This window comes from Vulpes lagopus, chromosome 5 (genome assembly GCF_018345385.1).
Source record: "Vulpes lagopus strain Blue_001 chromosome 5, ASM1834538v1, whole genome shotgun sequence".
Lineage (NCBI taxonomy): Eukaryota > Metazoa > Chordata > Mammalia > Carnivora > Canidae > Vulpes > Vulpes lagopus.
The window spans coordinates 74,889,233-74,911,911 of NC_054828.1; the positions used below are offsets into that span (position 1 = coordinate 74,889,233).

The following is a 22,679-nucleotide window of genomic DNA, read 5'->3' on the forward strand; positions in this document are numbered from 1 at the left end:
TAGAGGGTAGATATTATCTATACCCATTATCAACCCCAACTGAGTTTTAGGGAGGGTGAAGTGACTTGCCTCAAGGTCATAAAAACCTAGTATTAATGGGTGGAGCTATAATTTAGACCCAACCTTGTCTGAGTCCTGAGCCACAAAGCCCTTTCCCATCCTACCTTCCAACTGGATCACACGCTTTGCTTTTTAAAGGTCACGGTATGTTTTCAATTCTTTTTTTCCTCCTCTTCACAGTGTAATCCTGTCCCTAGAGGTCAAATTGCATCTGCTGCATGGCTACATGAATGTGAAGTGGATCCCAGTGTCCACTGATGCACAGGTGAGGACTTCTCTGACCCCGCCCTTGAACATCCTCATTTTCAGCAACAAGGAGAACAAGGTGATCTGGTAGTGGTCCCTGAGTCTCTTTTGAGTGGTAGCTGATGATTCAAGGTTAGGAATAACGGGAAAATGTCAGATAAGTTCCAGAAGACACTTTTTCCTGCCTTTTTACCTGCTGGTGCCCTCCACTTTCCACAGCTCCTCTCCAGCCAAGCTCTACTTGGCGATACTAGTATACATTCTTCAAGAAAAGTTTTCTAGACTTTTTGGTGAACTTGACATGGTTGTACTTTGTCCCGACCCTTGTATATGTAGACCTCTGTGGAGGTTACCAGAGGAAACAGTATAGCTTAAGGAGATCCTGATCTGGTATATTCTGAGGATGTCATCATTCTCCATAGAACAGGAACGCAGGAACAAGGGCAAACTGACAGACTCCAGTGCTGGATGTCTGAAAGCTGAGGGACTGAAGAATGGTTCCACTTTCTTGAGATTAATTTTGGGCGGAATCTGGCACAGAGAAATTTCTAAGAAAGGATATCCTAGTATCTATGGAATATTCTTCCTCCTTACCCAGAGGCCATGTATTGTATAGTTGCTCGTTGCTCTAGAAGGAGCAGTGGGCTTCATTTTGATATCTCTGTATTACAGAAGGGAATCTGATTGCAGAGGCTGAGATAAAAGTCAGATATTAGATTCTATCTTTCCTCGGTCCATGGGAGAGCTGACGGGCTGGGGAAGGACAGTGCCCCCCGTCGAGTGACCTTTCCCCATCATGACAGAGCCCTTTGCTGGAACCAGGCAGGCACTCCAGGGTTGGAGGACATAGGGGTGTCAATCAGCCCTTTTCCACATGGCTAATTCCTGTAGCCACCCTGCAGCGAGCCCCATGAGCCATGAGCCAGACAGATGGCCTAGAGGTCCCTGAGCCCTTCCCTCAACTCAGCCCAGTGGGACAACCATTAATACCATGCTTATGTCCTCCAGGCTCCCCTGGCACAACCTGAGTCCCCCACAGCCTCAGCTGGAGATGAGCCCCGGTCCACTCCCGAGTCTGGGGAATCAGACAAGGAGTCTGTTGGCAGCAGTTCCACGAGCAATGAGGGCAGCAAGCGGAAAGAGAAGTCAAAGAGAGGTCGGGATAAAGACAAGAAGAGAGCAGATTCTGTGGCTAACAAACTGGGCAGCTTTGGCAAAACCTTGGGCAGCAAGCTCAAGAAGAACATGGGGGGCCTGATGCATAGCAAGGGCTCCAAGCCTGGAGGGGCAGGCGCGGGCTCAGGGTTAAGCAGTGGCACCGAGACCCTGGACAAGAAGAAAAAGAACTCGCTGAAGAGCTGGAAGGGTAGCAAGGAGGAGGCGGCTGGGGATGGGCCTGTCTCCGAGAAGCCTGCAGCTGAGTCTGTTGGTAATGGAGGGAGCAAGTATAGCCAGGAAGTGATGCAGAGCTTGAGCATTATGAGGATTGCAATGCAAGGGGAGGGGAAATTTATTTTTGTTGGAACCCTGAAGATGGGTCACCGTCATCAGTATCAGGAGGAGATGATCCAGCGCTACCTTTCTGATGCCGAGGAGAGATTCCTGGCAGAGCAGAAGCAGAAGGAGGCAGAGAGGAAGATCCTGAATGGAGGGGTGGGGAGTGGGCCTCCTCCAGCCAAAAAGCCAGAGCCAGATGGCGGGGAGGAGTTGCCGACTGCCCCCCTAGTGGAGTCCAAGGCTGTGGCATTCTCTGCTGGCTACCCTGGGGGCTTTACTATCCCTCGACCTGCTGGGGCTGGAGTCCATTGCCAGGAACCCCGGAGGCAGCTCGCAGGGGGTCCTTGTGGGGGGGGCCTGCCACCATATGCCACTTTCCCCAGACAGTGCCCTCCAGGGCGACCCTACCCCCATCAGGACTGCATCCCTTCTCTGGAGCCAGGCAGTCACTCCAAGGATGGTGTTCACAGGGGTGCATTGTTACCACCCCCCTTCCGAGTGGCTGATTCCTATAGCAATGGCTACAGAGAGCACCCTGAGCCAGATGGGTGGGCTGGAGGTCCGCGGGGGCTTCCTCCAACCCAGACCAAGTGCAAACAACCGAACTGCAGCTTCTATGGACACCCTGAGACAAACAACTTCTGTTCCTGCTGTTACAGGGAAGAACTGAGGAGGAGGGAGCGTGAACCGGGTGGGGAGCTGCTGGTGCACAGGTTCTGAGTGGGAGAACCTTGGAGGGCACGGGGGCTAAACAAAGAGAGTTAAGCTCAACTAATTGGCTCATCAAGACTCAGCCCCCATGCAGATGGGGCAAATGCAGTAATGTTGGCAGGAGCCTGGCTAGAAACTTTTAAGTGTGTGTGCGCTAGAGAGCTGCCAGGCTGGCAAGAGCAGGTCCGGCCGATGGTGCCTGGAGGGCTGCACTAGTCCTTTGTCCATCTTGATGGGACCCAGGAGGTCCAAGGGGGAAAGATGGTGATTCTGTCTCATCACTGCTTGGGTACACCCAAGGACCTAAGGGAAATGAGGGGAAGGTTTAGTGTGTGGGGGAGGGGAGGTGGGCAGAAGTGGGGGGTAGGAGCAGGCAAAGGAGGTTCTCAGTCAATAAAAAAAAAAAAAAAATAGACCAAAGTTCCTGTAGGTTGGAAACAAAGCACATGATGGTGGAGTTGGGAATGTGGAGGGAAACTGGGGAATTAGATTTGCTATTGATATGAATTAAGGTAGAAATTAGGGTTGGATAAATTCTTCCTCCTCAAGATCTGGAAAGACAAGGCAAGTAATGTGTTCTCATGGGTGCTTGTTAGCTTAAATCAGTTTGAGATGGAAAGGGAAGAACTTCATAGGGGAATCCTTTTCCTCTCAAGTTTGATTTCTTTCTCAACAGCCATCTGTCATCTGTTCTAGTTCGAGAGGAAATTGCTGATTGCCCCCTATCTTTTCCTCATCCTTTTTGAGGGCTGAGCTCAGCTAAGGTTGTGATTTTTTTTTTAACAACTTTAATTTTATTAAAAAAAAATTCCCTCAGGGGAAGGGAAGAGTAATGAGAAGAATAGCTATATGGCTGGATCTTCTCCAGGTGAGTGGGTGGGTGCACAGGTGATGTTTTGTAACTACTTAGCAATAACCACACATTGGGGTGTGAGTACAACCTGGGAGGGTGGGAGCAGGACAGACCTTTGGCCAGACTGTTGCAAACAAAACCAAAAACCTAAATAGAGCACTACCATCCTCTGCTGCTGTGTTTCTATAGAAAGTAACTTAGTTGGACTATTTTTTCTTTAAGGAAAAGAAACAAAAAGACCCCAGTGAGAAAAACATATTAAAAAATGATTTTTTTTTTCCTATTTAAGTGATTCTTTTTCTCCTTCCTCTCTACTTTTGGAGAACAAACTTAACATCCCGGCTTCTTTTGTTAAGCCATAGCTGACTTTAATCTGTGGTTAGTTTATTAAAATAACAAAAAAATACTTTGTAAGTAGACATATTTTTGATAATAGGATCAATGTTGAAACATGAGGGTAGGGGTTAGGGGCAATTTATAAAAAGGTAGTTAGAGAAATATATTTTAGTGAACTGTAACCACAGATCACAGATTACTCCCAATGAGCTGATCTGTCTTTGGGCTTCCCCCTTTCCCTAACAACCTTTTTTCCCAGAGGGTGGTAATGGGCCTACTAACACAGAAGGGGGAGCTCCTTTGCGTTTTGCACAAAGCACAAGTCTGGGCAGCCTTTACTCTGACCAGCACCATTTCTAAGAGCTTTAAACTGGAGGACTTATCCTGGGCCAGTTTCCCTTTTGCTTTCTTTTTTTTTTTTCTGGGGAAAAAAAAATCAACTATGCAATTATATACACTCCTGGGTACATATGAAGAAGGGGAATAAGTGTACTTAAGTGTCCAGAGTGTTAATTGGGGCTGTTTTTCTGTGTGGATTTCTCTTTTGAGGTATGTACTCCTAACCTATCTCATGGAATGTAATCCCCACATTTGCTCTAAACCGAACGTGGGTTTTGTGTGTGTGTGTGTGTGTGTGTGTGTGTTGGGGACCTGTAATTGCTGTGTGTTTGTGTGTGTGTGTGTGTGTGTTTTGGGGACCTGTAATTGCCATATGTTGCTTCTGCCCAGTCAGGAAATTCATCATCCCACGTACCCCCTGGTAACAAATCCTGTCAAGAACATCCTCTTCATTGGAACTGCTTACAGTTTAGAAAGGTTCCTCTCTTCAGCAGACTTGAAAGTCACTCATTTTTCAAATCTGTTAGTCTACTGATTTAATCATTTCCTCTGGCTATTAATTCTTAGGCTTTTATCTGAAAATAGAGTGGTTTTAAGGAAGCACTGAGGTCAGAGACAGATTCCAAAGGAGGGGATGTACATATTTCTGGGCAGGCTTGGGACTAGTACAAGGTGCACTCCCCTTTTGTACAGAACTTTAAGGGGTACCGAAAAACTCAGTAGTTAAGATAAATACCATTTTAATGTAATATTTAAAATACAATGCAAAAAAAAATCCATGATGAATAGAATATCAAAATCTTAAAGATAGGATCCAACAGGACTGAGACTAAGGGCAAAGGAAATAAGGCTGATTGAGCAAGCATGGGGCTGAATCTTGTCTTTACAATTTTGATACTTAGTTCATTGTAGATTTTTTACATTGGTTTTGATTTTCAAAAAATTCTGCATTAAAATAGTATGTTGGTTATTGAGTTTGGGAGCACCCCTTAAATTTTGTGCCCGAAGTGAGTGCCTTGCTCACCTCACGCTGTCTCTGGGGATAGAACAACACCGGGTGAGACCATCACCTCTTGAGCCTCTGTCCCCAAAATGCACCCAAACTGCAGGTGGCTCCAGCTCACACCTGGGACAGCTCACCTAGCTTTCCCATAGGTGCTGATCTCCAGCATAGGATTCTGGCCTGGACCAATAGGAATGAAAACAGACCAGGGGTTTTCCCAGAGAATAAAACCAGGAAAGTTTTAATTCTCCGCTGGACTGCTGTATTTGGATTTGATTTGTTATTAGATTCTAGTTAATGCTTTTGTCTTTAAAAACAGGACAAATGAACAAAAACAAACCTTGTGTCATGTTTGTTTTTATTTTGACTTATAAACTAACCAGTCTCAATTTATTTGACCTCTTTTCAAATAAAAAAGGTAGAAATTTTGGGGGGGGGGTTGTCTAGGGGTGAGTATGATAAAATAGGACTTTATTTAGGCCCTATAGCTTTTTATTCAGAAACAAAATTATTTTTATTTGGGAAGGTAACTATTTATTGAGGCATTCAAAAAAAAAAAAATCCTCCATTCTAAGGATAAGGGGCCCCAAGTCAATGGATGTTTTTCTGTAGGGATGAGTAAAGACTGTTTTGCTTTATTTGAGGGGGTTGTGTGGGCGGGAGGGTGAAGGAATAATGCCTGGGAAATGAAAACAGACTGGTTGGTTTGTGGTATTTTAGGAAGATAAGGGGATGGAAAAGGCAAGCCCATGCAATTACTGTGCTGGGGAGGTGGGTGTGGAGGGGTACATGATGTGCACCCAAAATTCTGTGGTTAAGGAGGGGTATGTGGTTGGAGGGGAGGTGGATCCTGTAATCCTGCCCGAGGGAAGGTATCTCTCAGGCTTATACAAGTGCACTTAGTTCCTTTAATCCAGGGCATTGGGGTACCTATAGGGGATTTTATTGAAGAGGGGAAATAGTTGGGGTTCTTATTTTCCCCTTTTAAGACAGTGCTACCCCTCCATCCTAATATTCTTCACACCAGCCCTGATGAAGCAAGTATACTATAGAATAGATCTCCAAATTCCTGCCTTGATCTCTGCTCATTTTATTAGGAGTTACAAGATTTAGTCAAAAGTTTTTCCCTCATACTGGATTCTATCAACAAAATAAAAGGATTGTATCAAAACTCTTTTTTTTTTTTTTTTGTAAGATTTAGCCTCTTTATGGAGCGGGGATGGTGTTAAATTCGGTGCTGTGCAGGGCCTGGGGGGGGAAGTACTCCCTCCTGCTGGCTCAGTCTCTTAAGCGAAACTAAAGCTCACAGACCAATAAAACAAAAATTAGCAATGACTTCATATTGTGTATTTGGGCAGTGATACAGAGGCAGAAAAAATGGAGCTGGTTTCGAATGATCTTCAAAAACCTAGCTTTTCCCACTCTTAGTCCTTTGTAAACAGCCACACATCCAAAGTTCCAGTCACATTTTGTCTTTCCCAATAAAGGGGTTTCAGAGATGATCGTCCCTGAGTTACTCAGATACTAGTTAATCTGGACTCTGTGTCACCTGTCTCCAAGCAGTCTGTGCCCCACACAGATAAGACAGAATTAGAAGCCCCTTCCTGGCCTGGAATCACCTGCACCCCAGATTTTTCTAATTTCTTTTTGCCTCTAGGCCCTTCAATTGCAGATTGAGTGAGTCACACAGTCACTCCTGTCTCTCACTTTGTAGCTACCCAAGCTGCAAATTGCAGCGTGTTTTGCCCCTGTACTTTAGCTTAACCAAATATTTATTATGACGTCCCTCATGTAGACCTTCTTCATGCCACCACCCTTCGCAGGCCACGTGGGTTAGGGGTGGTAGAAAAGAGGGACTGAAGCTGGCTGACGGTAACCAGAGAGCAGAGGGGGGTGGGGAGGACGTTGGCCTCTTTCTGTGCTTATAACTGGATCTGTGTGACTCATCTTGTGAGTCACTCAGCTCCACCTCCCTCCTCCAGCTGCCCCTCCCAGTAGCCTTCACTCTTGGCACAAACCTACAACCAGACCAGGATTCTGAAAATGGAAAAATCTGATATAGCCCCTTGCTTCTGCATCCTTCCTTTCATCCACTAAAACCTCCACTGGTGTGGGGGGGTCTGGGAGGTGGTCCTCCTATTAGCCTTTCGATGCTGCCCCTTTGCATTCCTGTGCTGATCCAAGTCACCCACTTTTTTCTGCCTTCCACCCCCCCCCCCCATTCCCCTGATGTTTTTTCTTTGGATTCCTCTGCTGCCGCTATACCTCAAAATACTAAAGAATAGAATGAAGCTCTTGAATGAAGGGTAGTGGGGAGGAGAAGGAAAGTGGATAATGGGATTTCAAAACTGTGGAACATGGCTCTTCCTACTGCAAAAGACCTTGGGAAGTATTTCTTCCTCCAAGAGATTGAAGTCCATGTAAAGTAGGTGGGCCTTGGGGGGGTGCTTGGGAGCTTTACAACTTCTAGAATAAGGCTTCTGGGCCACCTTCCTAGCAGGTGTATGCCTCTTTGTTCCAAATTAACTTCCTGTCTCACAATATCACTATTTCCACAGTAGCAGCCAAGATGGGGAACTTTTAAAGCTGAGGCCGGAAGGGTGTGTGTGCTGAGGGGAGGAGAGAGTTGAGTGTCACTTTGGAAAACTGGGGCCCCCACCTAAGGTCTGCCTCTGTACAGACTCAAAATTAATAAAACAGCAGCTCATTAATCCTTATTTTGTATTTCATTTCCTGTCTTTTTCGCATCTAAATGCAGATTTTTGCTTCAGACCCAGGTGCCATTGACTGCAGTTCCTTTATTTCCCTCTTAGTGTCCTCACTCACTCCTGCTGCTCTCGTTGCAGGGGGGAAGGTGGGGCATGGGGCTGTTGAACTAATAGAAGTTTCCAGCCCTCAGCTTTGAAGGTCCTGAACTAAATTATTAATTTGGAGATCTGGTGTCTGGGTTGGAGGGAGGGATGATGTACCTGGAATGGGCTTTGGTTTCCCACTGGTGTGTGTGTGTGTGTGTGTGTGTGTGTGTGTGTGTGTGTGTGTGTTGGATTAAGTGGTAAGATGTCCTCCTTGGGCCTCCCCCTAACCCCAGAACTTGCCCATAAACACACCTGTACCTGTGCATCCTGGAGATATTTCAACTTCTCTTCCCAGTTTTCTTAGGACACCCTCCACACAAAGTATGTTTCATGCTCTCTGTAGACGCATATACAAGATGCTTTCACTCCTCTCCCTCATTTCTTGGGCCTCCCCAGGCAAAAATCTCCTGAGGTCCCATTTCCTACTACTTTTGTCAGGTGTGTTGGGGAGGCAGCAAGGAAGCTTGAACTGCTTTTGCGTTTGTCCCACCGCTCCAACTCCTTTGAGAAGACAAAAAAAAAGGGTGCCTGGGTGGCTCAGTGGTTGAATATCTGCCTTCGGCTTGAGGTCGTGATCCCGAGGTCGTGATCCCGGGGTCCTGGGATCGAGTTCCACATCGGGTTCCCCTCAGGGAGCCTGCTTCTCCCTCTGCCTGTGTCTCTGCCTCTCTCTCTCTCATACATAAATAAAATCTTAAAAACGAGCCTAAATTATTCCAGGCTAATATTCAGTATTACTGCTCCCCTCAAATAGTTTCCAGTGCTTGTGAGCAGAAAGAGCACAGGATCTGGTATTGGAGTAAAGAATCTGGGTCTTGTTTTCCCCAGATACCCACTTTTCCCTCACCTTTTTTAGGCTCCTCCACTTTTCCAGAACTGTGTGTATTCCCCTTTAAGGGGCTGGGCATCTCTCCCGCCCTCCCCAGAGCCGACTGAAGTTTCCGAGGAGCCTCCTCTTGCTGGGTTGGACACACCTTTCAAAAGACCCCTAGTCGCACTACGTGCACCTCAAAGGATCTTTTCCCTGGCGCTGTCCCCAGCCACTCTCCCTGACGTCTCTCTTCTCAAACTACAAGATTCAGCCTCTCCCTAAGGGGCTTGAGCATCTTCAAGGTTTCCCACCCGTCACTGCTCCGTCCCCGGATGGAGCCAGAGAAATGTGGTGGGGGGGTCGGGGCCAGAGTTTCAACATCGCCCCCCAGAAGGTGGAGCCAGACCTGGGGGTAAGGAGAAGAGACCTGGCTTGGGAGGGAAGGGCACTGTGGGCAGGAGGGTGTGAATGAGGAGGAGGTGGAGGTAGAAGGGGCTAGGAAAGGAACTAGAGGAGGAGGAGGGTGTGTCCCATATCAACTTGGCTGATGGAGCTGGGTCTGTCTTTTTCAGTCTCAAGTTCATTGTCTCATTATCCATTAACCAGGCCCTCCCTTTACTGTCTGCCAACTGGGTCCTAAGCTCCCCACAGCCGGTACTCTCAGTTTCCCCTGGGAGTCTGAGTGTAGGCCCCCAATAGTCTGCTGAGGTAATCCCAGATGCAGGGGTTGGAGAGGCCTGGGGATTGACCCTACGCTCTTCACAGCTCTCTGGACCAAAGTCTGTCCAGAGGACTGGGATGCTGGAGCCCAGGAGTTGTCAGCTTAGCAGTCACCTGGCTTCGGGATGCCTCCCAGGTAACAAAATCCCTTTTGATACTTCCAATCCCCAAAGACTCTTCCAGATTTCATCCTGCTTAAACTTTGCCTTGAACCTGACCAACAATATCTGTATATTTCTCCGCTTTCTCAAAGTGCTTCTATCTGAGACTTGCTGTCTTCTCTGTCAGCTGGCTGTGAGCATGGACCTTGATGGGCCTGGTTTTCCTGACTCTTTTACTCCCTTTTCTTATTTACTTATTCAAGAAGTATTTGAGTGCCTACTAACTATGTGCCAGGCACTGTTCTAGGCTCTAGAGTGAATGAATACAAATGATCTCCTAAGCTTTTGTTCCTGTGGAGTGAGGGGAGGATCTTAATCTTCCCTCTTTACATCCTCCTGTCTCAGAGGAGTAGGTGTATACCACTGTGGGTGATGCTGGGAATAGTCATAACCTGGCTTTGCCCCTTCTTCTGTAGGGGAGCAGATCCTAGCATGGGCCCCAGGAGTGAGGAAGGGACTGGAACCTGAATTGCCTGGAACCTTGATCTGCACCAACGTGAGGGTCACCTTCCAGCCCTGTGGATGGCAGCGGAGTCAGGTAAGATGGTTAGGGCAATGGAAAGGACAGTTAGTGAGAAATGGAGAGTCTAGAAGGATTTAGGCAGGGAGAGTTATGCTTAAAGGGTTGTCTTGAATGTATCAGGGACAGTGAATTGGGCTTATCTCCAGGAGGTTAGGGATTGCCAAGGTAGGACAATGAGTAAGATTTCAGATGTCTTTTGCAACAGTCATGTGCTTCCTCTAGGAGACTCCCCTGAGCAGTGAATATGATTTTGCCCTGGCCAACATTGGGCGATTAGAAGCTGGTGAGTGGGGAGGCTGGGGGCAGGATGTTGGTGAAGATGCTTACTGGGGGCTCACCCTTCCTCATCCTTCCTCTATTCTCAGAGGGCAGAAGGGATGGGGTGGGATGGGCTGGAAGACCTCCTTGTAGACGGACCCTGATCCATGGCTACACTGCTTTCTAACTCTTGACTTCAGTGAATGGCCTGTCCAGAGTCCAGCTCCTCCGTCCAGGGTCCCCACTTAAATTTATCCCTGAGGAGATCCTCATTCATGGCCGAGACTTCCGGCTGCTCAGAGTTGCTTTTGAGGCTGGAGGACTAGAACCACAGGCCTTTCAGGTAAGAGGGCTTCAACCCAAAGACTCCTCCTCCCTTTAGAGCCTTGGGATCCTCTCCTTGGCATTCCTGCTACTCCCCTATATTGTAGGACTCCTCTCATCATTTTTTGTGCTTCTCTCCTCAAGGAGAGTCTAAAAGGCTGGGATAAAGGGTAGTTTAATGAGAGCAAGGGGCCTGAATTCTAGCCCAGCACTGCCAATTATCAGGAGTGTGACAATGGGCAAGTTTCTTCCTTTGAAAAACAAGGAGGGCTGGATGAGATTGTTCTGGAGATTCCTCCCAGAATTGACATTCTATGATTCTGTGGTTCTGGATGTGTTCTCCCGACCCCAGTCCCCACCACCTATGGAAGCTCCCTTCCTTAGGGATGGTCTTCGCTATTCTCTGTTGGTGGCTAAGACAGCTAAGCAACATATGGGTCTCATTTCCTTCTCTTCACTTCTTCAGTTTGAGCCCCAAGGTTGGGATGCCCTTTCCTCCACAGGTGACCATGGCCATTGTCCAAGCCAGAGCTCGGAGCAGTCAAGCCCAACAGTATGCAGGGATACCCCTGAGCAAGGCTGGTGAGTGAGGATGCTTTAGGGTAAGGGATGAGTAAAGAATCTGAAAGAGATTAGCTGAAGACAAAAGAGCTGAGAAATTCTCTCTGGTTCTTCTTTGCTGTGCCTCACTCCTGCCCTAGGCCAGAGTTCAGGGTCCAGAAAACCACCTATTCCCCTCTTGGAGACCTCAGAAGACTGGGAGACTGAGCGGAAAAAGCAGGGGGCCAAGGGCTGGAGGGTCAGCACTGTCAACGAGAGGTTCGATGTAGCTACCAGGTGATTCCCCATCTACCCCAACCCCCACTTCCCTCCTAATTTCCCCACAGTTCTCAGATCCTCTAAAGCTAGGACTGCCCACAAACTCTAGCCTCTTAGGATATCCACAGAGCTATCCCCTTTACTGCCTAGATCTCTAAACCTGCTGGGTTTAGAAATAATCCTCTCCTAAGCAACTCCCTTTTAATGACAGGTTTGCATTGTAATGAGTTCACTGAGCCAAACTGTGACTGTAACTCAATTTCACAGCCTTCCTCGTTACTTCTGGGTCCCTAAGCGAACTCTGGACAGTGAGGTCAGGAGAGCATTTGGCCACTTCCATCAGGGCCGTGGACCGGTCAGTGTGGGGGCCAGGGTGCTGGTTGAGAATTAGATGGTTATGGGAGGTCAGGGGGGTCATTGTGGTGGGAGATTAGTGTTGGGGCAGGGAAATGTGGGGCCAGGAGTTTCTCCCGTAGTGATCCTAACTTCCCACCCTCTGAAGCGCCTGTCTTGGCATCACCGTGGGGGCAGTGATCTTCTCCGCTGTGGTGGATTCTATACAGCCAGTGACCCTAACAAGGAGGATATCAGGTGAGGGGAGGTTTGATGAGCAGAATCAAGGGTTGGAACGTGAGGACAGACTCATTCCTTTATGTTGTGACTCCTTCCTCTCCAGAGCAGTGGAGTCAATGCTCCAGGCTGAGCATTCAGATGTTGTCCTGGTGGACACTGTGGATGAGTTGCCTAGTCTTGCAGATGTCCAGCTTGCCCACTTGAAGCTGAGGGCCCTCTGCCTGCCTGGTGAGATAACATCTGATCTCAGCCCCCACACCTAGGCCTGCTGACCCTAACCTTGTTTACCCTTTTGCCTGTTACATATGAGTAACCTTATAGGCCAAAGATCCATAGTTTTCTATTCAACTCCCATCTCCCATAGAGTCACTGATTCCCTGTCTTCCTGTCCTGTCCCCAGTGTACTTTTTTTTAACAGCTTTATTGAGATCTGATTTACATACCATAAAATCCACTCTTCACCCATCTGAAGTGTTCAGTGCATTTTATTACATTTATAAGGTTGTACAACTATCACCACAACTTAACTGTAGTAACCTCATGGCCATTTACAGTTACTGTTTATTTTTGTCCCCAGTCTTGGGTAACCATTACCCAACTTATTTTTAACCCTCAGGCTGCAGACCTTGAATCCTGAATCCCGAGTTCTCCTGATCTCTTTGTCCTTCTGATCCCTCTACTCTCTCTTCAGATTCATCTGCAGCTGAGGAGAAATGGCTCTCAGCCCTGGAAGGAACACGATGGTTGGATTATGTCAGGTACTTTCTCATTTTCTGGTCAGGATTTATAATTCAATCCTCCCAATCTTCTGTTTACCTGAATTCCTAAATGGCCTTCCATTAACTCTTCTCTTTGGTTTCCCAAGAAGACTCTTATTTGCTGTCCTTAGAAGAAGGGGTAGAATTCTGGAGTCTGCCTCTTTTCCATTTCATGACCCATCCCTCCCTTCCTCCAGGCTTATCATTCTCCTCTCCTCTTCTCATCTGTACTCTCAGGTCTTGTCTTCGAAAGGCCAGTGACATCTCAGTCTTAGTGACATCCAGGGTTCGCTCTATAGTACTACAAGGTGAGTTTATTGGGTTAACCTACTCCATTCCTTCTTTTCCTTTACCCACCCAACTGGAAGGAAGACCTAGAAGTCTTCCTTGTCCACATCTAGCACTAGTATCTTCCTCTCCTGTTACTAGGAACTACCCATAGGTCCTAACTCATCCTTCCCTGCTAACCCTGCCTCCCAGTAGTAGTATTGTTACTACTAGCTATAGTGTTACTACAGCTTGTGGTCCCTAATAACAAGGTTCTTTTGCCTTCTGTTCCCGTCCTTCCATCAGTGGATGGTGCCTGGGTTGGGGTGGGAAGGACAATGTGGAAGCTGGTTTGAGATTTATGATTCTCCCTCCTACACGTGAAGCTGGGTATTTCTATCCAGGCGGAGACTATGAACTGAATCATTCAAGGCCTTCATTTTCTCTTCACTTCTATTTGTCCTCTCAATCCTACCTATGCAAAACTTTTCCCCTCTGTGTCCCTCTCTTCTTTTTGCCACGTTTCCTTTTCTCATTTTCTTCTGCTCTAGTTTCTTGGCCCCTTCTTCTTTGTCCCTTCTCCTTCTTTGTCACCCAGAGCGCGGTGATCGTGATTTCAATGGCCTCCTCTCTTCACTCGTCCAGCTGCTTTCAGCCCCTGAAGCCCGAACACTGCTTGGCTTCCAATCACTAGTACAGCGAGAGTGGGTGGCAGCTGGACATCCCTTCCTGACCCGGCTTGGGGTAACTGGAGCCAGTGAAGAGGTGAGATTGTTTTAGGAGGGTGCTGGGGGGAGGTATTACTAAAGATATAAGAGGATGAGAAAACCATATAGTATAATACATTGGAAGTGAAACTGGGTTAGAAGGATCCTGAGATTGAGTTTGAAGGGAGACCTAGATGAATGAGGCACCACAACTCCCTTCTATCTTCAACCCAGATTTCCATTCCCTGATCTTAGTAGTTCTGTTGGCTGTGTCCCTTGGCCCTCATCATTTTGTCATCCTCCCCCCTCAGGTGCCTGCAATCCCTTCTAACCTCTTACTTTCCTTCATCTCAGGCTCCAGTGTTTCTCCTCTTCGTTGATTGTGTCTGGCAGCTCCTCCAGCAGTTTCCAGCTGAGTTTGAATTCTCAGAATTTTTCCTTCTTGCTCTTCATGACAGTGCCAGGGTTCCTGACACTCTCACGTTTTTGAGAGATACTCCTTGGGAGCGTGGAAAACAGAGTGGACAGGTCAGTGACTTCCATTTTTGAGTTGTCTTTTTGTCTCCTTGAGAAATAGCCTCTCAAGTTTAGTCTTGATTTATGGAAAGTGAGATCTGTGGCTGGGAAAAGGGGAGGTTGGTGCTTATTCAATATATGACTGGACTTTAACCCTACATCTGATTCCTGAAGGAAGAGGTGAGCTTTTCATGATTTCTCTCCAGACTTGGGAAAAGGATTTTTTTATTTAACCATCCTTTTTCTTGTTTCCTTTGTCTAGTTCAACTCCTATACACAGATCTATACCCCAGGGTATTCCCAAACTCCTGCTGGGAACTCTGCTAACCCACAGCTGTCTGTCTGGGACTGGGATTTACGCTATAGCAGTGAACAGATACTACAATTCCATAATCCTGGCTATGACCCGGAACACTGCCCGGATTCCTTGCTCCCTAGGCAGCAGGTGAGGTGTCTACATTTCCTAAATTCCCTTGATTTTCTCATAGGCTCATCCTACTAGATAGGGAGAAATGGAAAGACACGGTGTCTGAGTTCTCTAGGGAAAGCTGCCCCACACTTCTGTAGCTGTTACTTAGAGTCCCTGGAAACTATCCCCAGGAAAGCAGAAATCCTAGAATAGCACAGAAGGGATCCTTCTTGTCCACATCTTTATTAGTTTTTCTACCTCTTACACACATTTTAAAAAAAAGATTTATTTGAGAGAGAGCGTGCATATGTGTGTGCCAGTGGGTGCCAGCCGAGGTGGGGGGGCAGACTCCCCATTGAGCGAGGAGCTCCATGTGGGTCTGGATCTCACAACCCTAAGATCATGACCTGAGCCAATATCAAGAGTTGGATGCTTAACTGACTGAGCCACCTAGGCACCCCTCTTATACACATTTTACAAGTTTCCCTAAGATTGACTTTAATCAGACCTGACGCTTAGTTTGAAGCCTATGAGGAGAGTAGATGGGGGAAGGCCTGTAGTTTGATCACTAATGCAGTTTGAGTAGGTGGAAGCTAGACATTCTTTCCTGACCTTTGGGGAAGGGGAGTCAGGGGTTTCTAGGTTGCCAGTTGATTTCTTTTTTCCCTTTAGCCAAGCTTCATGGTTCCTGGACCCCCAAATTCTGTGTGGCTCTTCTCCAGAGGGGCCCTGACCCCACTGAATCAGCTCTGTCCTTGGCGGGACAGCCCCTCCCTGCTGGCAGTCTCTTCTCGTTGGCTCCCTAGACCTGCTATCTCCTCTGAAAGCCTGGCTGATCAGGAGTGGGGGCTCCCCTCACATTGGGGAGCTTGCCCTTTACCCCCGGGATTGCTGCTGCCTGGATATCTGGGACCCCAGATCAGGCTGTGGAGACGCTGCTACCTGAGGGGAAGGCCTGAGTTCCAGGTGAGGAGGGAGGACAGGGATTGGAAGTGGGAGAAGGGGCTTGACTGCTAAACCAGATGTTCTGGGAGAAACCAGAGGTTTTTAGGAGCTGGAAAAACAAGGAGCTGGGGGGACTGAGGAGTGAAATATCATTCCTGTTGGTATCACAGTGGATAGGTTTAGGAGTGTGTGTGTATGTGTGGGAAAGACTACTTGTGGTTCAGATCAAGTAGATCCTAGAACATAGTTGGAGGGGGAAAGAGAATTAAAGACGCCAGAGGTGATGGGAACTAGATTTATGGGGATCACTTTGTAATGTATAAAAATATCAATTTTTTGTATAAAAATTGTATAAAAGTGTAATTTTATAAAATTTTATTAAAGTATTAAAAAATCACTAGGATGTGCACCTGAAACTAACAGGACATTTATGTCAGTTATAGTAATAATAATAAAGATGCCAGAAGTAGTGGACACATCTCAGAAATAGGGAGCTAGAGCTATAATAATATTCCTCTCTGCCTCTCTTCACCCCCTTCCCAGAAAGGCCTCTCAGCTCCCACAATCTCTGGCCTCCAGGATGAGCTATCCCATCTTCAGGAGCTTTTAAGGAAATGGACACCAAGAGTATCTCCTGAGGATCACTCCAAGAAAAGAGATCCAAATACCATTCTTTCCCAGTCCCATTGAAATTGCTGTCTTTTTTATGGGCATGGCAGAGGGGGTCCGGGGTGAGGGAAGGTTCTGTCTAATCCTCCAATTTTTCTTATCTTGGTCTTGCTGTCTCAGCTTTTGACACTCCAGCCCTCAACAAGCTCACTGACCTTTCTGTTGCAGATGGGTGGTGCTAACCTTCTCCGACTCTTGCCCTGTCCTGTTTCATTCTCGAGATATGTTTCTCGTGATTTGAGGAATTAAGAAACAAAAGCAATCCAGAATACGATTACCTTTGTTCTTTTCAGGGCAATTCCATCCCTCTGGATACCCAGCCGATAAGCTGTGAGATGAGAGATGCTGTTCATCAGTTCAAAGGAGATGGCCTACAGAACTCATTCTCACCTCCTCTTGCTGCTTAATTCCAATTTCTGTTTCTTCCCTCTGGTTTTCTATGGGTATGCTAGTGGGTATGGGACACATCCTGTCTCTCCCAATTGTATATTTTGTAGTGACGTTTCTATTTAACGAGTTCATTAAAGTACAGTTGCTGGCATTATCTCTGGTGTCTGAATAAAAGATCCTAAGTAAAAAAGCGATGATAAACCGGGAGAAGAAGGGACCCACCATATTATTGTTCAGGAAATACGGAGATAGGTCAGGCTGTCCACACTAATCTTTTCGTAAGATGGGGCAAAGAGCATGCAAAGGCATGGTTGGTGGGCCCGGGGTATTCTAGCGGTTGAAACTGAGGCCCCTGGGCTGCAATGTCAGGTACCCTCAGCTCTGGGCACACATCATCTCTCAGCCTTAGGTTTCCATCTCCCCCATGCAACAGGATTATGTGAGCTCCGATGCCACTCCAGCTCAGACACTCCGCAATCCTCTCCCCAGGCTGGAGCTGCTACCCAGAAGCCGCGGACCACGGTGGAGGGCTGCCTCCGCACCCTAAGGCAGCCGAATCCTTGGGTTGGAGGGTTTCCTCAGCACACCCTTCTCCGGGGAACAAAAGGATAGTTTGCCAACAAAATATTTATTTAAAATAAAGTTTTGTTCTTTTAGCTTTCGAGTTTACATTTTTAGGAGTACTGTGATCCTTTAACGTCCAGCACTGCCTGAAGAGGGTCTGGGTATTTCCGTTCGGCCCTCATCGCTTTGACCGCTAGCAGCGGCAAATCCGCGCAAAACCACCGACCGGAGAACGCGGACCCACAAGCCGCATCAAGTCTCCGCAAGTCCTAAGATGGCCGGGGCCGCTTCCGGCTCCTCCCCCATCAGGCCCTGCCCACTGCCCTCGTGACTACCTTCGCCCCGGAAGTGGAAGTACTGACTGAGGTCGGAGGGCGGGATCGCTGCCTGGAGACGGCGGGAGCTCTTTCGCCATGGCGGCCGGGCCGATCTCCGAGCGGAACCAGGGTAGTTGGAGGGGATGAGGCCAGGGAGGCTGGGAGGCCTCGAGGAAGGCCAGCCGTGTTTTCGCCGGGGCAGGAGATCGGATCCTCCCGGAGGGCGCGAACCCGGCCCGGCCCCCGTGCCGGCTGGGGGTGGGGTGGCCGGGTGCAGGCTGAGGCCTGTGGGTGTGATGCTCTGTCCAATCTCCTACGCCTTCCCATTCAAAAAAAAAACAAAACGAAATCCAAAAACAAAGCAATTCACAGAGAATTTGCAGCAGAACTTTCAGTTAGACTTAAGAAGGTTCTCTAGTTCTGGAATGAGAGAGATGTAAGGGCTCACTCTCACATCTTTTTCCTTTTTTGTTCCTATATCCCATCTCCACTCCCAGTTCCCCCGCCTGTCACTTTCTTCTTTCCTGTCGTTGTCTCATCCCTGCCATAATCTGCTCATTTCTCATAGATGCCACTGTCTACGTCGGGGGACTGGATGAGAAGGTTAGCGAACCCCTGCTGTGGGAGCTTTTTCTCCAGGCAGGGCCAGTAGTCAACACCCACATGCCAAAGGATAGAGTCACAGGTCAGCACCAAGGTGAGTACATGACAAGAGGCGTGTTTATGCATTGAGGGGACAAGCTGCTCCTGGAGGGTTCCGGCAGTATTCATAGGCAGTATTCATAGCCGTTTTGGAATCACCTGCAGATTCTTCCTTTTAAGTGTCATTCAGTGTTTGCTTCTGGAACCATTCCCAGTTGAAGTGAGGTGGTTATTTCATGTTCTTTGTGCTTTGGAAGGTGCATACACGAAATTGAATCACTTCACTTAAGTTAATCTCTGCTTTTCTACTTCCCAGGCTATGGCTTTGTGGAATTCCTGAGTGAGGAAGATGCTGACTATGCCATTAAGATCATGAACATGATCAAATTATACGGGAAGCCAATACGAGTGAACAAGGCATCGGCTCACAACAAGAACCTGGACGTGGGGGCCAACATTTTCATTGGCAATCTGGACCCAGAAATTGATGAGAAGCTGCTTTATGATACTTTTAGCGCCTTCGGGGTCATCTTACAAACCCCTAAGATTATGCGGGACCCTGATACAGGGAACTCCAAAGGTTATGCCTTTATTAATTTTGCTTCATTTGACGCTTCGGATGCAGCTATTGAGGCCATGAACGGGCAGTATCTCTGTAATCGCCCCATCACTGTGTCCTATGCCTTCAAGAAGGACTCGAAAGGGGAGCGCCACGGCTCAGCAGCTGAACGACTTCTAGCAGCCCAGAACCCACTCTCCCAGGCTGACCGCCCTCATCAGCTGTTTGCAGATGCACCCCCTCCGCCTTCAGCCCCTAATCCTGTCGTATCATCATTGGGGTCTGGGCTCCCTCCACCAGGTAAAGCTTTTATTCAAAATATTTTTGTCTTGGGCTTGGGGTGTGGTGGTGAGGGGGGGCAAGAGGAGGGGAAAAGAACTTGATAAAGGGGGACATGGAGTCAGTAGGTGATGAGAAAGGGAGTGAGGGGTGACAGTTGTGAGGAGAAAGTTGTTGAGTTGAAGAGGCTGAAGTTGTTCCTCGTTATCTAGTATTGCTTCTGATTTTAGAGAGCTGGGAGGAAGGGAAGAGAACTTACCCTGCCTGAGGAGGCCAGACTGAACGGGCTTTCTAAAGACTTTCTCTCCTTACTATCGTTAACTCTTCTTTCATTTCCTCTATAGGCATGCCTCCTCCTGGGTCCTTCCCACCCCCAGTGCCGCCTCCTGGAGCCCTTCCACCTGGGATACCCCCAGCCATGCCCCCGCCACCTATGCCTCCTGGTGCTGGAGGACACGGTCCACCATCAGCAGGAACCCCAGGGGCTGGACATCCTGGACATGGACACTCGCATCCTCACCCATTCCCACCAAGTGGGATGCCCCATCCAGGTGAGTGTTCTTTGCTGGGGAAAAGGATAGATAAGCTTGTTGGAGAAGCTCCACTGCCATGTGCAGTGCTGCCCTCATCCCTCAGCAGTAATAGTAGATAGTCCCGGAGCTCTGCTTTTTTTTCAGACATTCTTTTATAAAAACAAACACAAGACACTGTTCTCTGTTTACTTTAACAGCTACCACCCTGTCTCCATTTATTATATAAGTTTTTCCAAAGAGTATAACTGTACTTGTTTGCTTTTTCCTTTAACTTTTACTTCATTTTTCTCCTCCGACTTCTACCCCAAAGCAGTAACCTAATTGCCAAATAGAGGGGGCACTTCCATTCTTTACCCGGTTTGCCATTTGGTATACTTGAAACTAGGTGTGTTGTCCTTTTTGAAAAACTTGCCTTTTGGTGTTTCTGGATTTTTCATCTGTCTCAGACTCCTTAAAGTTAGCCCCATTAGGGATCCCTGGGTGGCGCAGCGGTTTGGCACCTGCCTTTGGCCCAGGGCGCGATCCTGGAGACCCGGGATCAAATCCCACGTTGGGCTCCCGGTGCATGGAGCCTGCTTCTCCCTCTACCTGTGTCTCTGCCTCTCTCTCTCTGTGTGACTATCATAAATAAATAAAAATTAAAAAAAAAAAAAGAAAGAAAAGAAAAGAGAACCAGATACAAAAACCCAGGTACATGGAGAGGGAGAAAAGCCTACTAATGTGGCTAACTTTTTTTTTTCCTAATTTATGATAGTCACACAGGGGGAGAGAGAGAGAGAGAGCGAGAGAGAGAGGCAGAGACACAGGCAGAGGGAGAAGCAGGCTCCATGCACCGGGAGCCCGACGTGGGATTCGATCCCGGGTCTCCAGGATCGCACCCTGGGCCAAAGGCAGGCGCCAAACCGCTGCGCCACCCAGGGATCCCTCTGGTTCTCTTTTCTTCATAGTTCCCTTACTTGTACACTGATGCCACCCAGATATGGTTATCTGGTCTGTGACCCTTAATCCCACTGCCTGATGGACAGCTCCACTTTTCTAACCTCCCCTTCACACCTGTTGTTCCTCTAGCATTCTTTGTTTTCAGATGCTTAATTCAGAAATCTGGGACCTATTTTTAACTGTTTCCTATCACTCCTGTACTAGATATCAAATCTTACTAATATATCTGGTATTGGCTCTCACTGCTAGGGCCCTAGTGCAGGCCCCCTCATACTCATTTCACACCTAATTTATTGTAGTGATTTTCTAACATTTTGACTTCAATTTCTCTTTGATCCACTTGCACAGAGTAATTTTTCTAAAACACAATGTTCACACACTTTTGCTCAAAATTCTTTTGTTGCTCTCTTTTACGTACAGCATAAAACCCAGACTTGTCACCATACCATTGTAGGCTGTTTGTGATTGGTGCCTGCTAGTTACACCCATGACTACATGCTGCTCTTTATTTCTGAGTTACCAGTTTTCCCTGAACATACATCCCTGTTTGATGCCCTTGTGGTTCTCACATGCTAATATTTCCTGCTTGGGGAAAATTCTGTTCCATGCTCTTGTCCACCCGAAAAATTCTTGTTCTCTAGAATTAGATCTTTGCTCAGACAATGTTTCTGCTACTTTGCCGAATCTGTCAGTGAAATAATCACTCCATTTGTTACATAATTCTGCAGCACTGTTATACTGTCTAAATTGTGGAAGGAGCAAGCAAAGTGGGCAAGCAGTTGATTGGGTGGGTAGTTAATCTGCTTGTACCCTTGGAATGAGGATGAGGGTGAAGGGCGCTTTGTACCAGCCTTATTTTCCATACTCCTCTTTTCCTGATGTCACTTCTTTCTCAGTTTTGTTCTCTTCCTTTCTCCATTTTCTTTGCTCTCTGTATTCCTTGTCTCCTTGTTATTTATGGCTGTTTTGTTCTCACAGGGATGTCTCAGATGCAGCTGGCCCACCATGGCCCTCATGGCCTAGGACACCCACATGCTGGGCCCCCAGGCTCTGGGGGGCAGCCACCACCCCGACCACCACCTGGAATGCCTCATCCTGGACCTCCTCCAATGGGCTTGCCCCCTCGAGGGCCTCCGTTTGGATCTCCCATGGGTGAGTAGGCTCTAACCATTTTCCTCATCCTGAGTATCATAGTCTTGTAGCTTCCTTTGTCACATCCCTGTTTCCTGCCTTTTATTTACACTTGTGCTCATGGCCTCCCTGTCCGTGTTCTCCATGCATTGGCCCAACATCAGCTACTTCCTGTTTCTTTCCTTGATTGACTTTTCTTTTTCTTTGTGCAGGTCACCCAGGTCCCATGCCTCCACATGGGATGCGTGGACCTCCTCCACTAATGCCTCCTCATGGATACACTGGGCCTCCACGACCCCCACCCTACGGCTACCAGCGGGGGCCCCTGCCTCCACCCAGACCCACCCCCCGGCCTCCAGTTCCCCCTCGTGGCCCACTCCGAGGCCCTCTTCCTCAATAATTTCTAATTCTCTCACCTCCTGTTCTATCTTCCTAATATCTTTTCAATTCCTTGGACCAATCAGATTTGCTGTAGCTCCCTAGAGCTAAGGCACTAATCCCTCTAAAGTCTTTTTCTTTTTCTTTCTTTTTTTTTTTTTTTAGTGTAATTTTCACAGGAGGGTTTTATTATTGTTTCTTTGTTGGTCCTAAGTGTTTTTGCAAATGCACAGAGAAAATAAAACTAAACTCCTTGTTTATTCTTTGTGTTGTTTTCCTTGGCAAAGTAACTACTCTCTTTTCCCTGAGATGTTAATTTGTTGGGAGAAGAATGGTAAGATAGGAGTAAGGGTGCTTATTGCATTTTTAAAAGGCATATGTTTAGTTTCTAAGCTGGAGACCCAGTAGCTATGACACAGGATGGTTGTGACCATGACATGAGGACAGAAGTGAAGTTCTTAGAGTGCTGGCGAAAATATGAGGTAACGTATAAAGCTACTCATCACAGCACTGTAATGACAGTGGGCTGGAAGCAACTCTCCTCTCCATAGGTAAGACACTGATTGAATAAACTGGTAAATCTACCT

General features: G+C 47.5%; 3 protein-coding genes across 6 annotated transcripts in view; all 3 read left to right on the forward strand.

Annotated features, from left to right (window-relative positions):
• Positions 1-7,762, forward strand: part of OTUD7B (OTU deubiquitinase 7B) — a 57,451-nt gene extending 49,689 nt beyond the window's left edge. The window contains exons 11-12 of the mRNA XM_041754643.1: positions 241-325; positions 1,315-7,762. Coding sequence (XP_041610577.1) covers positions 241-325; positions 1,315-2,523 — 1,294 coding nt within the window. The 3' untranslated portion in view covers positions 2,524-7,762. The remainder of the gene's footprint in view (positions 1-240; positions 326-1,314) is intronic.
• A 137-nt stretch (positions 7,763-7,899) lies between these two features.
• On the forward strand, positions 7,900-17,349 carry MTMR11 (myotubularin related protein 11). Of its 4 annotated transcripts, XM_041754645.1 has the most exons (18): positions 7,900-9,123; positions 9,477-9,567; positions 10,009-10,130; positions 10,338-10,398; positions 10,574-10,716; positions 11,201-11,279; positions 11,399-11,534; positions 11,784-11,871; positions 12,019-12,107; positions 12,193-12,317; positions 12,781-12,847; positions 13,085-13,155; positions 13,713-13,879; positions 14,176-14,349; positions 14,600-14,782; positions 15,419-15,712; positions 16,235-16,422; positions 16,654-16,779. In XM_041754645.1, the coding sequence occupies exons 1-17, from the start codon at positions 9,058-9,060 to the stop codon at positions 16,379-16,381; spliced, it is 2,103 nt and encodes a 700-aa protein (XP_041610579.1). In that variant the 5' UTR covers positions 7,900-9,057; the 3' UTR covers positions 16,382-16,422; positions 16,654-16,779. The 4 variants fall into 4 exon arrangements, with proteins under 4 accessions (XP_041610579.1, XP_041610580.1, XP_041610581.1 ...); XM_041754646.1 differs by lacking the exon at positions 16,235-16,422 and having other exon boundaries at positions 16,654-17,349; XM_041754647.1 differs by having other exon boundaries at positions 16,239-16,806.
• Positions 17,350-17,604: 255 nt separating this feature from the next.
• SF3B4 (splicing factor 3b subunit 4) lies at positions 17,605-22,352 on the forward strand. The gene is made up of 6 exons (XM_041754648.1): positions 17,605-17,761; positions 18,200-18,328; positions 18,590-19,132; positions 19,456-19,662; positions 21,562-21,735; positions 21,927-22,352. The coding sequence occupies exons 1-6, from the start codon at positions 17,728-17,730 to the stop codon at positions 22,112-22,114; spliced, it is 1,275 nt and encodes a 424-aa protein (XP_041610582.1). The 5' UTR covers positions 17,605-17,727; the 3' UTR covers positions 22,115-22,352.
• The last annotated feature ends 327 nt before the right edge of the window (positions 22,353-22,679 follow it).